Source organism: Mobula hypostoma, chromosome 1, assembly GCF_963921235.1.
Source record: "Mobula hypostoma chromosome 1, sMobHyp1.1, whole genome shotgun sequence".
NCBI lineage: Eukaryota > Metazoa > Chordata > Chondrichthyes > Myliobatiformes > Myliobatidae > Mobula > Mobula hypostoma.
The window spans coordinates 73,410,478-73,426,434 of record NC_086097.1 but is presented as its reverse complement, the minus strand read 5'-3'; the positions used below and the strand labels follow the sequence as shown (position 1 = coordinate 73,426,434).

The following is a 15,957-nucleotide window of genomic DNA, read 5'->3' as shown; positions in this document are numbered from 1 at the left end:
CTGTGGAAGACACCAGCAGCATGCCAGAATTTTGAGACTGTTGGGGACAGAAGTGAATGTAGTTGCTCTTACTAAAGTGAAGTTGCTTGGGAAGCTAAAAGGTCTGAAGGTAGAAAGACACAAGGACCAGATGGACTACATCCCAGGGTTTTGAAAGAGATAGCTGAAGAGATTGTAGAGGCATTAGTAGTGAACTTTCAAGAATCTTTAGATTCTGGAAAGGTCCGTAAATGAGTGGAAAGTCCCAAATGTCACTCCACTCTTTAAGAAGGGAGGGAGACAAAAGACTTGAAATTATAGGGCAGTTAATCTGACTCTGTGGTTGGCAAGATGTTAGAGTCCATTATCAAGGATGATGTTTTGGGGTTCTTAGAGGCACACAGTAAAATAGGCCAAAGTCAGCATAGTTTACTGAAGGGGAAATCTTGTCTAGCAAATATGTTGGAATTTTTTAAAGAATAATAGGTAGAATGGATGAAGGAGAGTGAGTGGATGTTGTTTACTTGGATTTTCAGAAGGCCTTTGACAAAGTGCTGCACATAAGGCTGCCTGACAAGGTAACAGCCCACAAGATGGACAGAAGATGGGAAGATGGCAATGAGAGAGAATAAAGGATGCCTTTCTGCTTGGCTGCCAGTGACTAGTGGTGTTCCACAGAGGTCAGTGTTACATCTCTTGCTTTTCATGTTGTACGTTAATGATCTGGATGACAGAACTGATGACCAAGTTTGCAGAAGAGACAGATATAGGTGGCGGAGCAGGTAGTGTTAAAGAAGCAGGAAGTTGGCAGACGGTTCTGGACAGACTAGAAGAAAGGGCAAAGAACTGGCAGATGGAATTCAGTTACAGTATAGGGAAGTATAAGGTCATGTACTTTGGTATAGGGAATAAATACATAAGCTATTTTCTAAACAGGTAATAAATTCAGGAATCGGAGGTGCAAAGGGACTTGGAAGTCCTAGTGCAGGATTCCCTGAAGGTTAACATTGCAGTTGGGTTGGTAGAGTTAATGTATGATGAATATTTGATGGATCTGGACCTGTAGTCACTGAAGTTTAGAACGATGGGCGATCTCATTGAAACCTACCGAACAATTTTTGTACTTGTGTCCACATACCAATGATCCCGACCCAGTGAAACAAGGAAGAAATTAAAGTTGTAAACAGAAAAATATGTTTGATGTCAAATCTAAGGCGCAGATCCATTCATCAATGTCACTGGTGAAATCCATTCATCAATGTCACTGGTGAAATCAAGCTTTCAAATAATCATTCATTTTTCTTCCCCGCCCTTTTATTTTTTTCCGATTTGCAGTTAAATTCAACAGACTTACATTTTGTTATTGAAAATCAAGAGCACATCTGCTGAGGATTTGAAATAAAATAGAAAATGGTGTAAACATTCAGCAAGCCTGCTAAACCTATGCAGAGAGGATGTTTCCGGAGGATAACTTTTCATCAATATCATTTATCTGATGACAGGCAACAGACCCAAAAAGTAACTCCAATTTTCCCTCCACAAATGCTGCCTGACTTGCTAAGGATTTCTCACATTTCAACTTTCATTTCTTGATTGTAATCTAAATTACTAAGAGGAGAAATGTACTGGAATTAAAGGCAAAAACATACAAAAGTATTTAGTGCATTGAGGAAAAATGTCCAACATATTAGAAGTTTGGAGCAGGCCGTTGGCAAGTTAGTGGTACAATGACAGTGAATGGGATAGATGAGTTTACAAACCGGAACATGGACAGAGAACGTTATTAAGCTTTGGCTGAAGATTTTGCTGTATGAAAAAAGGGAGAGTCAAAACTGGCAGATGACTCACCCCCTGTTTCAACACTCTTAATAGCTGTTTAATGAAGAGCTCAGGGAGTACATCATCTACCCACTCCTCTATCCAGGGAACAGTGCAACATATTTGGAGGGAGAAGATATTGAAATAGCAAAATAAAAACAAACAGAAATTGCACAAAAGTAGGCAAGGGCTTTCATTAAATATAATACACTCAGCAATTGGTTTTGCTTCATCAAAACCATTCAGGCTAAACAATAGGGAATATAAAACAACAGCTACACTTCTTAGGTATAATAGCAGAAAGGTTATATTTTAAATATAATGATCTGCTTCTGCTGAAGTAACCTTAAGAGAACTTATATTACAGAGGAGGAAGACAGCATTAAAGTTTATTGACAGACTCTCATGACACAGTATTCTGCAAATGCAAACTCAAATGCAGCCGCATGTTGGTCACCATCTTCTTTAAATTACCTCAAAAATATCCAGTGATTTGGATAACTTAACCAGATCTTCTCCTCCCAGATGTCAAATGGAAATATAGAGAAATCATCAAACCTCTATCAAGACTGAAGGAAACTGTAGATTGAAATAATTGCAATTTAACATTACCAAGCTTGTAAACTCAGTGATCATTTTATTAACGACCTCCTGTACCTAATAAAGAGGCCACTGAGTGCATAATCGTGGTCTTTGCTGTTGTACCCCATTCAATTGAAGGTTCAATGTATTGTAAGTTTAGGAGATGCTCTTCTGCACATCACTGTTGTGAAGTGTTGCTATGTGAGTTACTGTCAACTTCCTGAGTCAGCTTGGACCAATCTAATCATTCTCCTCTGACCTCTCTCGTTAATAAGGCAATTTTGCCCACAGAACTGCTGCTCAATTGATGTTTTTTGGTTTTTTTTGCACCATTCTCTGTATACTCTGGAGATTGCTGTATGTGAGATCAGCAGTTCTGAGATACTCAAACCACCCAGTCTGGCACCAACAATTGTTCCACAGTCAAAGTCACTTAGGTCATATTTCCCCTGCACCCCCCCCCCCCCCAGCTCTTGCATGTGCCTTTCAAAAAATTGAGGTAGCCTGACCAAACAAAAGTGGATCAGTTTATGCCCTGTTCTGTTCTGCTGTGTAAGTAAGAGAGCATTCTGATCAAGGGATTTGTGATCATTTTGGTGACAAACATGAATATGAAAGTGGAAACACAAGAGACCACAGATGCTGAAATCTGGAGCAGCACACAAAACAGTGGAGTAATTCAGCAGGTTTAAAATGAAATTGTTTCTGGTTACGTGCACTCTGGTACAAATTGAGGAGACAGTTATTGTCCACACACACAAAACTTAGCATAGTTTTAATGTGATTTTAACAGGTTTTTAAGAAACATGGAATTCAGATATAATTAGTAATGATTAATAGAATAAACTGCTTGACTCTGTGAATGCATTAATTGGCATGGCATTTTCTACACTAGATGGCAGCCAATGAATAGTTAAAAATAAACATTCTAAAGATCAAGTTTCCTTATGGTTTCTTTTACTTTTAATGACATCCCCTGGTGTTACACTGCTTTTGCATTATGTTCCATTGAACAGCCATCTTATTTCTTTCCTGCGAAATTTTAAGCTATGCCTTGTCCACATCAAAAAACATAATAACAGGCTTCCTTGCTGTTTTCACAGCTCATTGATCAGCAACCTGGTAGTATCTTCCTGCCTCCCCTCCGACGAGCCTGAATATCTACTTTAGACATTCGGAAAGACCATGTTGGAAAAACAAGAAGCAGGACCTTAATGAATGAGAACACATGTTGATGCTTCTTCATAAACACAAATCAGGACTTAATTAAGGACCCTTTGTTACTTGGAGCACACTCAGTCTGGAAGGATTCAGAGGCTAAAATGTGGTATAATTTGTTCATGTGAGGCTGTTAGAAAGGGATGAAAACCCCTGGAGAACATGGTTTCAGCACCAAAAGCAATTAGACAGCTGCAGTTCATAATAGTCTAGCCAGGCAGTTCACTGAATTACTGGTAATTACTAAATTACAGGCAGTGTTAATCTGCATTAATACTGTGAAAATGTATATTATTTTCACAAGAAACAGGCATATGCTCACATTTACATCAACATGAGAAAAACCAACAAAGCCTGTGGGATTGGGGCTTATGTGTCAGAGCTATAGAAAGGTATTTAGTTTTTATTTTAACAAATTAAATTAATAAAGAGAATCAAGTTGTCAGTACTTCCAGTTGAACACTTTTTTTTGTGTTTCCCCCAGCTGTCAGGCTGTGGTTTTGTATTGGCACGTGCTCCTGCTGTACTTCGGCCCCTGTATTACTGAGTACTCCGTCTCTCACCTGTTTCTCATTATTACCTGTATTGCTGCCACCTGTGTCTCATTGTGCTCCACCTATCATCTGCCTCTCTGTTTATTGCTCAGTGTATTTCAGTCCTGTGTTTTCACCTGTTTGTTGTCAAGATTGTGCCAGTGAATTTTCCTGAGCCTTTCCAGCATTTGTATCTGTACTCTGTCCGTCTGCATATCAGCTCTGCCTGTTTCCAAATTCCGGTTTGTTACTCAGTTAATATCACTGTATGCACAATACCGGGTCTGCAACTGGATTGCTGCTCCAGTGCCCTGACAGTACAATCTGGCCTGAATGGATCCAACAGAGTCTGGTCGTCTGAGAGCTGCCCTGGAACAACAGGGAGTGATGCTGGGGAGACACCAGAAGCAGCTGGACTCCATGCTCAGGGCAGTGGAGTCACTTCCTGCCAATGTAGCTGATCTTGTGGCCTAGACTCAGTCACTCCAGCTGTCCCACAGCACCCATCAACATTCTGAGACTGCATCTTCCGCCCTGCCCTCCGCGTCCTTGCATGCTCCTCCTGTCCAACAGCCCTGTCTACCTCCTCCAGAAAAGTACTCAGGTGAGCCTGGTACCTGCCGTTCTTTTCTTTCCCAGTGCACCCTCATTTTTGATTTGCAACTAACAATATTTCTGACTGATCGAGCCAAGGTAGCCTACGGCATCACCCAACTGTCCGGTCGGGGGAGAGAATGGGGAACAGCTGTCCAGGAGGCAGGCTCCCCTTTCTGCAGTAGTTTTCAGTTATTTTCTGAGGAGATGAGAAAAGTGTTTGATCACTCAAAACATGAGAGAGAGGCTGCCCGTGAAATGCTGCACATGAACCGGGGCGCAGATCTGGGTCAGATTACGTCATAAGGGTTCTGGACCCTAGCTGCCTCCAGCAGCTGGAACTCAGAGGCACAGTACGACACCTTCATGAATGGCCTCTTCGAAGACATCAAAGATGAGCTGGTGACCTGGGACTTTCCTGACACCTTCGAAGCCCTGGTGGATTTGGCCATCTGTATTGATGTTCGCCTTCAGCAGTGCTGAAGGAGGAGGGGTTCCAGAGGGTCCCTGGGGACACTGGAAGATTTCCAAGCTCCTCATCAGTCTACATTGCCCTGCCATTTGGCCCCATCTACAATTCCCGTTCCAGAGCCTGAAGCTATGAAGGTTGGCTGTACCCTCCTGACACTGACTGAAAGACAAAGGAGAATCAGCACCTATTCCTGTCTGTACTGTGGCCAACCAGATCACTTCATCTCCACCTGCCCAGTAAAAGCCATGCGCTCACCAGTAGGATGGGGAGCACTGGTGAGCATGACCTCTGTCAGGCCCTCCTCAACGCCACTCACTCTCATACCTGGAATGGGACATCCAATGGCGAGCAGTCTCCATCTTGGTCGATTCTGGTGCGGAGGGGTGTTTTATCGATTTCGACTTGGCTGCCCATTGGGGGTTACCCACGTCTGCTCTCCAGTCATCATTGGTGGACAACGCCTTGAACGGTCAGAGACTGGCCAACATCACCCGTGTCACAGCCCCGGTGAGTCTCAGTTTATCCAGCAAACATCATGAACAGTTAACCCTTTATGTTATTGACTCACCTCAAGCTCCCATTGTCCTGAGCCATCCCTGGTTAGTTAAGCACAACCCCCACATTAACTGGCTCAGTCACCAGATTGTAGGCTGGAGTCCATTCTGTCACTCCCACTGCCTCTGCCATGCTCAGATCCCCTTTGCTCCAAGCCCAGATCCCCCCGAGCAATTTCCAGACCTTAGTGCCAACCCTCCTGAATACATGGACCTCAAGGCTGAGTTCAGCAAGTTCCAGGCCACTTCCCTACTGCCTCGTTGTCCATATGATTGCGTCATTGACCTCTTGCCTGGCATATCTCCCCCAAAGAGGCTGCCTGTATTCCCTTGTCTGTACGTGAAACTGAAGCCATGAGTAAGTACATTCAAGAGTCTCTGGCTGCAGGTGTCATCCAGCCACCTTCCTCCCCCGCTGCTGCTGGTTTTTTCTTTGAAAAGGACAGCTCCTGATGTCCATGTATTGATTACTGGGGACTGAATGAAGTCACTGTTAAGAACCGTTACCCTCTTCTGCTCATGACCTTGGCATTTGAACTACTGCATAGAGCCTCAGTTTTCACCAAGCTTGATCTCCGTAACAACTACCATTTTGTTTACATCCGCGAAGGGGACGAGTGGAAGACGGCCTTCAACACCACTTCAGGCCATTATGAGTATCTGGTCATGCCATTCGGTCTCACCAATGCCCCTGCTGGCTTCTGAGCCCTGGTAAATGACGTTTTCAGGGACATGCTGAACCAATTTGTTTTTGTGTATCTCGATAACATTTTGATTTTTTTTTCTAAGCCCTTGCTGAACACACAGGTCACATCTGCAGAGTTCTCCAGCGCCTTCTGGAGAACCAGCTCTTTGTGAAGGCTGAGAAATGTGGGTTTCATCAAAATACCATCTCCTTCCTGGGGTATGTAATTTCAGGCGGTTCCCTTCAGATGGACCAACAGAAGGTCAAGGCGGTGGTCAAATAGCCCCAACCTTCGACTCGTTGGGAGTTGCAACGCTTCTTGGGCTTTGCTAACTTCTATCGCCGCTTCATCAGAAATTACAGTACACTGGCTGCACCACTTACTGCTCTTACCTCATCTGCTGTCAGATTCTCCTGGTCCTCTGTTGCCGAAAAAGCATTCTCTGACCTGAAGGAACATTTCACCTCTGACCCCATCCTGATTCAACCCGACACCGACCGGCAGTTCATTGTGGAGATGGATGCGTCTGACATTGGTGTAGGAGCTGTCCTCTCTCAGTGCTCGGCCAAGGATGAGAAGGTACACCCCTGCACTGCCTTCTCTCACCGCCTCATTCCCACAGAGTGGAATTATGATGTTGGAAACCAGGTGCTGCTGGCTGTGAAGCTAGCTCTGGAGGAGTGGAGGCATTGGCTGGAGGGAGCCAAGGTGCCACTCTTTGTCTGGACTGATCACAAGAATCTGGAAAATATCCGTGCGGCCAAGCATCTCAACTCCCATCAAGCTCATGGGTCCCTGTTTTCCTCAAGATTCAATTTTACTCTATCCTTCCATCCCGGTTCCAAGAATGGAAAACCTGATGCCCTCTCCCAAAGATTTCCTTCCTCCAAGACCCCTGAGGTCCCTGATGTCATCCTCCCTGCTCACTGTCTCGTGGGTGCAGCGCAATGGGACATTGAATCCATTGTGCAAGCTGCTCAACAGAGCGAGGCAGCCCCTAGTCAATGCCCCACTAACCGTGTTTATGTTCCCAGCTCTGTCCGCTCACAGGTATTGCAGTGGGGTCATTCTTCCCGGTTATCCTGTCACCCTGGAACCAAGCATACTCAGGCCTTCATCAGTCGGTGGTTCTGGTGGCCCTCCATGGGAGATGACATCTGCAACTTTGTCTCAGCCTACTCGGTCTGTGCTCAAGGCAAGAACTCTAACCGGTCACCTGCTGGTCTGTAACAACCCCTGTCTTTTCCCAAGAGACCCTGGTCCCACCTTGCCCTGGATTTTGTCACCGGTCTTCCCCCATCAGATGGTAATACCACCATTCTCACAGTAGTTGATCGTTTCTCCAAGTCTGTACACTTCATTCCTTTACCTGAACTCCCCTCAGCCAAAGAAACAGCCAAATTACTAGTACTGCCTGTTTTAAAATTACATGGTTTACCTGTAGATGTTGTGTCAGACAGGGGCTCTCAATTCACATCCAACTTCTAGATGACATTCTGTAATCTTCTGGGTGCCTCCGAGTCTGTCTTTAGGATTCCACTCACAGACCAATGGCCAGACCAAGGGGGCCAACCAACAACTAGAGACAGTATTGCCGTGTCTGGTCTCCCAGAACCCCTCTGCGTGGAGTCAGCAGCTACCCTGGGCCAAGTACGCCATCAACTCTCAACCGTCCTCATCCACCCGTCTGTCCCCCTTCGAGTGCTGTCTTGCCTACCTACATCCACTGTTTCCTGCCCAGGAGGAGGAAGATGGCATTCCATATGCCGAGGCATTCATCCACTGTTGCCAGCAGACGTGGAGGCACATTCGTTCTGCCCTTCTCTATGCCTCTGCCAGGAACAAGTGTCAAGCTGACCGCCGTCGCTCCAAGGCCCCATGTTACTGCCAGGGACAGCGTGTGTGGCTTTCAACCTGAGACCTACCCCTCAAGGTGGTTTCCCGCAAGCTCTCCTCCCATTTCATTGGCCCCTTTCCCATTGCTAAGGTCATCAGCCCTGCTGCCGTCCGTCTCAAGCTCCCCTCCATTTGCTGCTGCATTCATCCCACCTTCCATGTGTCCTCCATCAAGCCTTTCATGAGCCACCTCCTGTGTCCTGTCCCCAAACTGCCCCCCCTCCCCACGGCTCATCGATAGGTCAGAAGTCTTCACAGTGCATCAACTGCTGGACATTCATCGTTGGGGCCGTGGCCTCTAGCACCTTGTGGACTGGGAGGGCTACGATCCTGAGGAAAGGTGCTGGGTCCCCGCCTGTAACATCCTGGACCCCTCTCTAATCTGGTACTTTCATCGCCAGCACCCAGCTCTACCTGCCGTGACGCCAGGAGGTGGCTGTGGTGGGGGGGGGGGGGGGGGCCCAAGTACTGTCAGTACCTCCAGTTGACTGTCTTTTTATGTTTTTTTCTCCCTAACTGTCAGTCTGTGGTTTTGTACTGTCATGTGCTCCTGTCCCTGCTCCTGCTCCTGCTCCACTCCAGCCCCTGTATTACGGAGTACTCTGCCTCTCACCTGTTTCTAATTATTACCTGTATTGCTGCCACCTGTGTCTCATTGTGATCCACCTATCATCTGCCTCTGTTTATTGCTCAGTGTAGTTCAGTCCTGTGTTTTCACCTGTTTGTTGCCAGATTGTGTCAGTGAATTTTCCTGAGCCTTTCCAGTATTTGTATCTGTACTCTGTCCATCTGCATATTGACTCTGCCTGTTTCCCCGATTCTGGTTTTGGGATTTCTCTGGATGTTTTGATCTCTGCCTGAACTTTGATGCCAACTTTGTACCTTGGGATTTGTTACTCAATTAATATCACTGTGTGCACAGTACTGTGTCTGCGATTGGATCCCTGCTCCAGTGTCTTGACGTAAGTACACTCATACAAACTGCCTCATATAACATACAACAATTACACTACAGAAACAGGCCATCTCAGCCCTTCTAGTCCGTGCCGAACTCCTACTCTCACCTAGTCCCACCGACCTGCACTCGGTCCATAACCCTCCATTCCCTTCCTATCCATATATCTATCCAATTTAACTTTAAACAACAACATCGAACCTGCCTCAACCACTTCTGCTGGAAGCTTGTTCCACACAGCTACCACTCTCTGACTAATAAAACTCCCCCTCATGTTACCCCTAAACTTTTGTCCTTTAACTCTCAACTCATGTCATCTTGTTTGAATCTCCCCCACTCTCAATGGAAAAAGCCTACCCACGTCAACTCTATCAATCCCCCTCATAATTTTAAACACCTCTATCAAGTCCCCTCTCAACCTTCTACGCTCCAAAACTTAACTCTCAAAGAAAATAAATGATTAATCCAGTTTTCAGTGAGGACAGGAGTGTGCAAGTGAAGTGAAACATAGTGCAAATACAAATTTTAAATATGTAAGAACATGAAACTTCTATTTCCACCATTTCTAATGCAGATCGACTGGAAACTGACTGGAATGGTGTTATTCTTCAGTTATACAGTATTAGTATTGGTGAGTACAAATTTGGATTTTTGTGGCAAGTTTGAAAATGTATACACAATGAAGAAGGGATATCAATGTTCAGAAATGTGTTTACTTTGTAAATGTCTTGTGCATAGTTACAGAAAACCTCAAGGTATGGATCTGAACTCCACCGAGCAGCTGCATGATACCTACCCCAAATCAGCGTAACAAATGGCAAATTTGGAGAATCTTTTTAGATTGGGAAAACACCTTTTAAACAATCAAGTGTATATCCCTGTAATTAGATGCCAAGATGAATTGAAACATCATCTTAATTTATTAAAGCAAAATAGGATTAATGTGAAAATGGCTCAGTGGTAACCAAAATAAAAACTGAAAAACCTGGTCAAAATTTATCATTTCTTTTTTCCATGATGATGATATTCTGGTTACTAAAATTTCAGAAGTTTCATAGAAAGAATGAAATGAAGATCACTCACCTTGTGTGCAGTTTCAGCAAATTGCTGGGAGCTGTTCATCATTTCTGCTGTTCTTTCTTCGGCTCGGCCTAACCTCTCACCCCGTTCGTTCAAGGCTTGGCTGGCTTTTTGAACTGCACTAGTAACACTGTCTGCAGCTGAATGTAAGATACTGTTTCCTGAGGAGACAAGAGGATTTTACAATGAAATTAGATTGACTATTTAGTTTAACAATGAGCCGGCTGCAAGAGAATCATTACTTTATCATTTAGTGTAACAAAGTCACAAGTGCTGCTGAGTGAACGCTGCAAGTGTCAGTGGATGAAAACTAACATCCAAAATGTGGAAGGCAGTAGGCAAAAATACAACAATGACTCAATATTGTATGAAATCTTAACAATCATCCCAAAGAATTTTCAAAATGCAATATTTAAATGGGCAAAAAAATTGCCCAAAGCACAAGAGTCACAAAGATGAAAGGAAAAAGATGACATATTTCCAAAATGTAGGGATTCAGCTCTGATCCAAACTTCAGAGTGCTACATTAATCCTAGACTATATCACCATCAGTTCTCAATTATTTCCAGCCAAGTACCAACTCATATTATCCAGCATTCATGTTTGATCTTGACATACTTATAAGAGCTCTTCCATGATTGGCTGCAACAGTCTTCTCTAGTGCTTGTATTCCCTGGAACAGTGATAGGATGAGATGTGACATGATTAAAGGTTTCCAGTATTCCAGTTGATTTTTGTTTGACGCCCAACAGTGGTTACAGGTTGATTAGTCTGTCAATCCCATTCTCATGCCCTACCTAGGATAATTGAATTCCATTTGAATTGGGATTATAGGACCGCATGGAGTGGAAGACAAGCAATGATCCTGCTTCTATAAACCAATTCCAACGTCAAATCCTTTTCAACAACAAATGGATGCTGGTAGCAAGATCTGGATAGATCTGAATAACAAAGACACTGACATAAGATGATGTAACAGAATATAGGGAGGCGATACAGAGCCAAGAAATAAGTTGTTAAGAGACTTACCCTCAATATTAGCAAAACAAAAGAGCTGGTCATTGATTTTCAGGAAGCAGGGCGGAATGCATGCTCCTGCTTGTATTATTGATTTTTGAAGTGGGGATGGTTCAGAACTTCAAGTTCCTAAGTATAAATATCATCAACAGTTTGTCATGGTCCAACCACTCTGAGAATAATGACCAAGAAAACATATCAGGACCACTACTTCCAAACACTGCTAAGGTAACTCAGCAGATCCTGCTCGACTCTCTCCAACTTTTACTGATGCACCATAGAAAGTATCCTATCCAGATGCATCACAACATGGTAGGGCAAAGACCACAAAAGAATGGAGAATTGTGAACAGCACAGTTTATCAAGAAAACCAGCTCCATCTTGACCAAGTCTACCTACACTCCCTTCTGTTTTGGGAATACAGGATGCAGGTGAGATAATCAAAGACCCCACCCTCTCCAGACATTCTCTCTTCTCCTCCCCGCCCCCATTACATTGGGTACAAGACATAAAGCCAGGCTCAAGGACAGATTCTATTCCACTGTTCATCATTAACATACAAGACTCTTGAATGGACTGTTGTACATTAATAATGAGTGGGAACAGAGGGGCTGCAGATGACTAGTTGTGTTCCGCAGGGATCAGTGTCGGGACCGCTTCTTTTCATGTTGTATGTTAATGATTTGGCTGACAGAATTGATGACTTTGTGGCCAAGTTAATGGATGAAATGAAGATAGATGAAGGGGCAGGTACAGTATTGTTGAAGAAGCACCAAGTCTACAAAGGACTTAGACTAATTTGGGAGAATGGGCAAAGAAGTGGCAAATGGAATACAGTCTATGGATGTGTATGGTCATGCACTTTGGTAGAAGAAATAAAAGCCTAGACTATTTTCTAAAGTGGGAGAAAATCCAAAAAATCTGAGGTGCAAAAAAATTTGGGAGTCCTTGTGCTAAATTCCCTAAAGATTAATTTGCAGGTTGAGTCAGTGGTAAGCAAGGCAAATGCAACGTTAACATTCATTTTGAGAGAACTAGAGTATAAGAGCAAGGATGTAATGCTGAGGCTTTATAAGGTGTTGGCCAGACTGCACTTGGAGCATTGTGAGCAGTTTTGGGCCCTTTATCTAAGAAAAGATGTGCTGGCATTGGAGAGGGTTAGGAGGAGGTTCATGAGAATGATGCAGAAATGAAAAGGCTAACACATGAACTTTGAGCCCATATACACTGGGGTTTAGAAGAATGGGGGAAATCTCATCGAAACCTATCAAATATTGAAAGGCCTAGATAGAATGGATGTGGAGAGGATGTTTCCTATAGTGAGTGAGCCTAGAACTTGAGGGGTCAGCCTCAGATAGAGGGAGGTCCATTTAGAAAGGAGATGAGAAGGAATTCATTGCCACAGATGGCTATGGAGACCAAGTCAATGTAAATATTTAAAGTGAAGGTTGATAGGTTCTTGTTTAGTCAGGGCATCAAAGGTTATGAGCAGAAGACAGGAGATTGGGGTTGAGAGGGATAATTAATTAACCATGACGGATTGGCAGAGCAGACTCGATGGGCCAAATAGCCCAACTTTGCTCCTCTTTTTTTTTATGGATGCTCTCTTGACTTCAGTCTATTTCATCATGGCTCATGCATCATCTTTGTCTGCCTGCATTGTAAATGTAACATTATTCCATTGTATCTCAATGCATGTGACAATAATACACCAAGTAGCACTGATCTAGAAGCTGTAAATCAGATAAAAGACTTTTCCAATCAGCTTACTATCCTCCTATGTGAAGATTTTCTAATGGATTTCATAAGTGAAGGAAGATATTCACGAACAATTTTTATCATATGTTTTAAATATATTGAGTTAATAATGAATTATCACAACATAACCTGGAAGGTAGAAGATCCATCTTAAATCATGCTTTATTTAATCAGATTTTAAAAAATGTGGCCTCCCTCAGCATAATAAAGTGTGATCATGCCAATACAATTGCGATAAAGAGTAATCTCTAAATTTAAGCCTATTAACATGAAAAGATTTAGCAAGAATAGTGATATCCACATAAATGATTAACATGCTGTCTGCAATTTCAACTGCTCATGTTATTAACAACAAAGGTGGTTTGATAATTACACTGTCAGATTAACTAATTTTAGGCATGTTAATCTGGTATCTAAAATAAATTTATTTGCAGGCATGACCAAGACATCAAATGTAAAATTTTAAATTTGCAAAATCATTACTCTATAACTACAATAAAACGTTCAAGTTTGATTTGGGGATTTTTTTGCAAAGAAATAATATAGCAATTTTAGACGCTTTAAGCTATAAAATCAAAAGCAATGTTTAATTTTAGCAAAGTGGCCTGAATTAGAAGTCTACTGATGAAGTGGAAAATACAGCCATGTGATGAAGAACTGAGCTTGAGCTTTGCATGTGGAAAGATCAATTTCTTTCTTGTTACCTTAAGGACTAATGATAACTATTTTTTTTCTCTGCCTAGTAGCAACAATTCTTTGGCAACCAGTACTTATGGTAAGTACTGTACATATAATGACAAGACAAGCTAGGAACTGCCCAATTAGTTATCCTAAAACTATTAATGTGCTCTTTTGCAACACACAGCTTCACACTTATAAAGCTTTCGAAATATTCAGCTCCACATTCAGGAACATTGCTAATTTTCTTGTTAGGTTATGCTTCTGAAAAACAACTTGGACATTTTTTTCGATTACAAAGCAGTATGCTAATAAAGAATTTTCCATTCATTCTGCAGCTGCTGCATGCTCACAATCCCTACGACTCCCTTCTTCTTCCTGGACCACTTCAAAATGATGCATCAGCATTTGGTTTGGCTGTTTTTTTCATTGTCACATGTACCAAGATAGAGTAAGAAACTTGCCTTGCAGACTGTTCATACAGATCAGGTCATTACTCAGTGCATTGAGCTAGAATAGGTAAAACAATAACAATGCAGAATAAATTGTAAAAGACATCAAAAAAGTGCAATGCAAGTAAATGACAAAATGCAGGATCAGAGTGACATAGATTATAAGGCCTGGAGTCTATTTTATCATACAAGAGCTCCAACTCAAGAGTTTGATATCAGTGAAAGAGAAGCTGTCTTTGAGCCTCAAAGTACGTGCTTACAGGCTTTTGTATCTTCTACCCACAATATTCAATAGAACAACACACAGCCAACATACAACAACAAAACAAACCCTTCCCCACTGTCACCCCACAGACACAGATTGACTTCAACCCCAGGACTTCTGGGACAGGGGAGAAGAGAGAAGAGGAAATGTCAGTGGTGGGGCTGCTTTACTGAAGCAATGAGAACTCCGGACAACATCCATAGAGGGAAGAATGGTTTCTGTGATGCTTGAACTGTGCCCACAACTCTGCAATTCTTTGTGGTTGTGTGCAGAACAGCTGCCATACCAAGCCATTAGGCATCCAGACAGATTGCTTTCTATTGTGCATGGATAACAATTGGTATGGGTCGATGAGCCTCTTTAGCCTCCTGAGGAAGTAAAAGGATTTGTGAGCTTTGTTGGCCATGACATCAGTGTGGTTGGACCGTGACAGGCTATTGATGGTATTCACATCTAGCAATTTGATTGTTCTTAACCTCAACACCTTCGATGTAGACAGGAGCATGTTTACCGTCCCCTTCCTGAAGTCAAAGACCAGTTCTTTTGTTTTGTTGACATTGAGGGAAAGGTTGCTGTCATGACACTATGTCACTAAGCTCTCCATCTACTTCCTGTTCTTGACTAATCGTTGAGATGCTTCCCACTAAAGTGATATAATTTGCATACAGTACCTGTAGACAGATTTAGAGCAGAACCTTGCCATGCAGTCATGAGAGTACAGGGATAGGGGGCTGAGCACACAACCTTGTGTTTAGGATAATCACAGTGGAGGTGTTGCTTCCTATCCTTACTAATTATGGTCTATTGGGATTGAAGTCAAGAATCCAGTTAACGAGGAAAGCAGTGACTCCTATGGTCCAGAGTTTGGTGATGTGCTTGCTCGGAATGATAGTAATGAATGCAGTACTGTAGTCAGTAAAGTTTGATGTGGGTGCCTTTACTGTCTTGATGCTCCAGAAATGAGCGTAGGACTAGGGAGATGGCATCCTCCATAGACCTGTTTCAGCAGAAGACAAATTACAGTGGTTTGAGGTTGCTTGGAAAACTAGTGTTGATGCAAGCCATGACTAACCTCTTGATGCACTTTATGATGGTGGATGTCAGAACCATTGGGCTGTAGTATTTAATGTGCGTTACCTTGTTTTTCTTGGACACCAGGATGATAGTGGTCTCCTTAAAGTAGGAGGATCCACAACCTGAAGCAGGAAGAGGTTAAAAATGAATACAAATACCCTTGCTAGCTGATCCGTACAGGATCTAAGGATATGGCTAGGGACACTACTTTTTACTTATTTGGAGATACAATCCAGGCCCAATGCTTTCCACAGGTTAACCCTCCAGTCCTGGGTTGAAGCTCCTAGGTTGTTGAGATCGGATATCAAAGGCCCGTTGTCTGCTAGTCTGGGTCCACGGTCTGAAG

General features: G+C 43.1%; 1 protein-coding gene and 1 long non-coding RNA gene across 4 annotated transcripts in view; one reads left to right on the top strand and one right to left on the bottom strand.

The window, feature by feature from the left end:
* stxbp6 (syntaxin binding protein 6 (amisyn)) overlaps positions 1-15,957 on the bottom strand; it is a 395,650-nt gene that overhangs the window by 66,351 nt on the left and 313,342 nt on the right. For both annotated transcript variants that reach the window (XM_063050629.1, XM_063050637.1), the window contains exon 5: positions 10,371-10,528. In XM_063050629.1, the coding sequence (XP_062906699.1) occupies positions 10,371-10,528 (158 nt within the window). The remainder of the gene's footprint in view (positions 1-10,370; positions 10,529-15,957) is intronic.
* Positions 1-15,957, top strand: part of LOC134347966 (uncharacterized) — an 86,713-nt gene that overhangs the window by 64,011 nt on the left and 6,745 nt on the right. For both annotated transcript variants that reach the window (XR_010018309.1, XR_010018310.1), the window contains exon 2: positions 9,862-9,918. This is a non-coding gene — a long non-coding RNA (uncharacterized LOC134347966). The remainder of the gene's footprint in view (positions 1-9,861; positions 9,919-15,957) is intronic.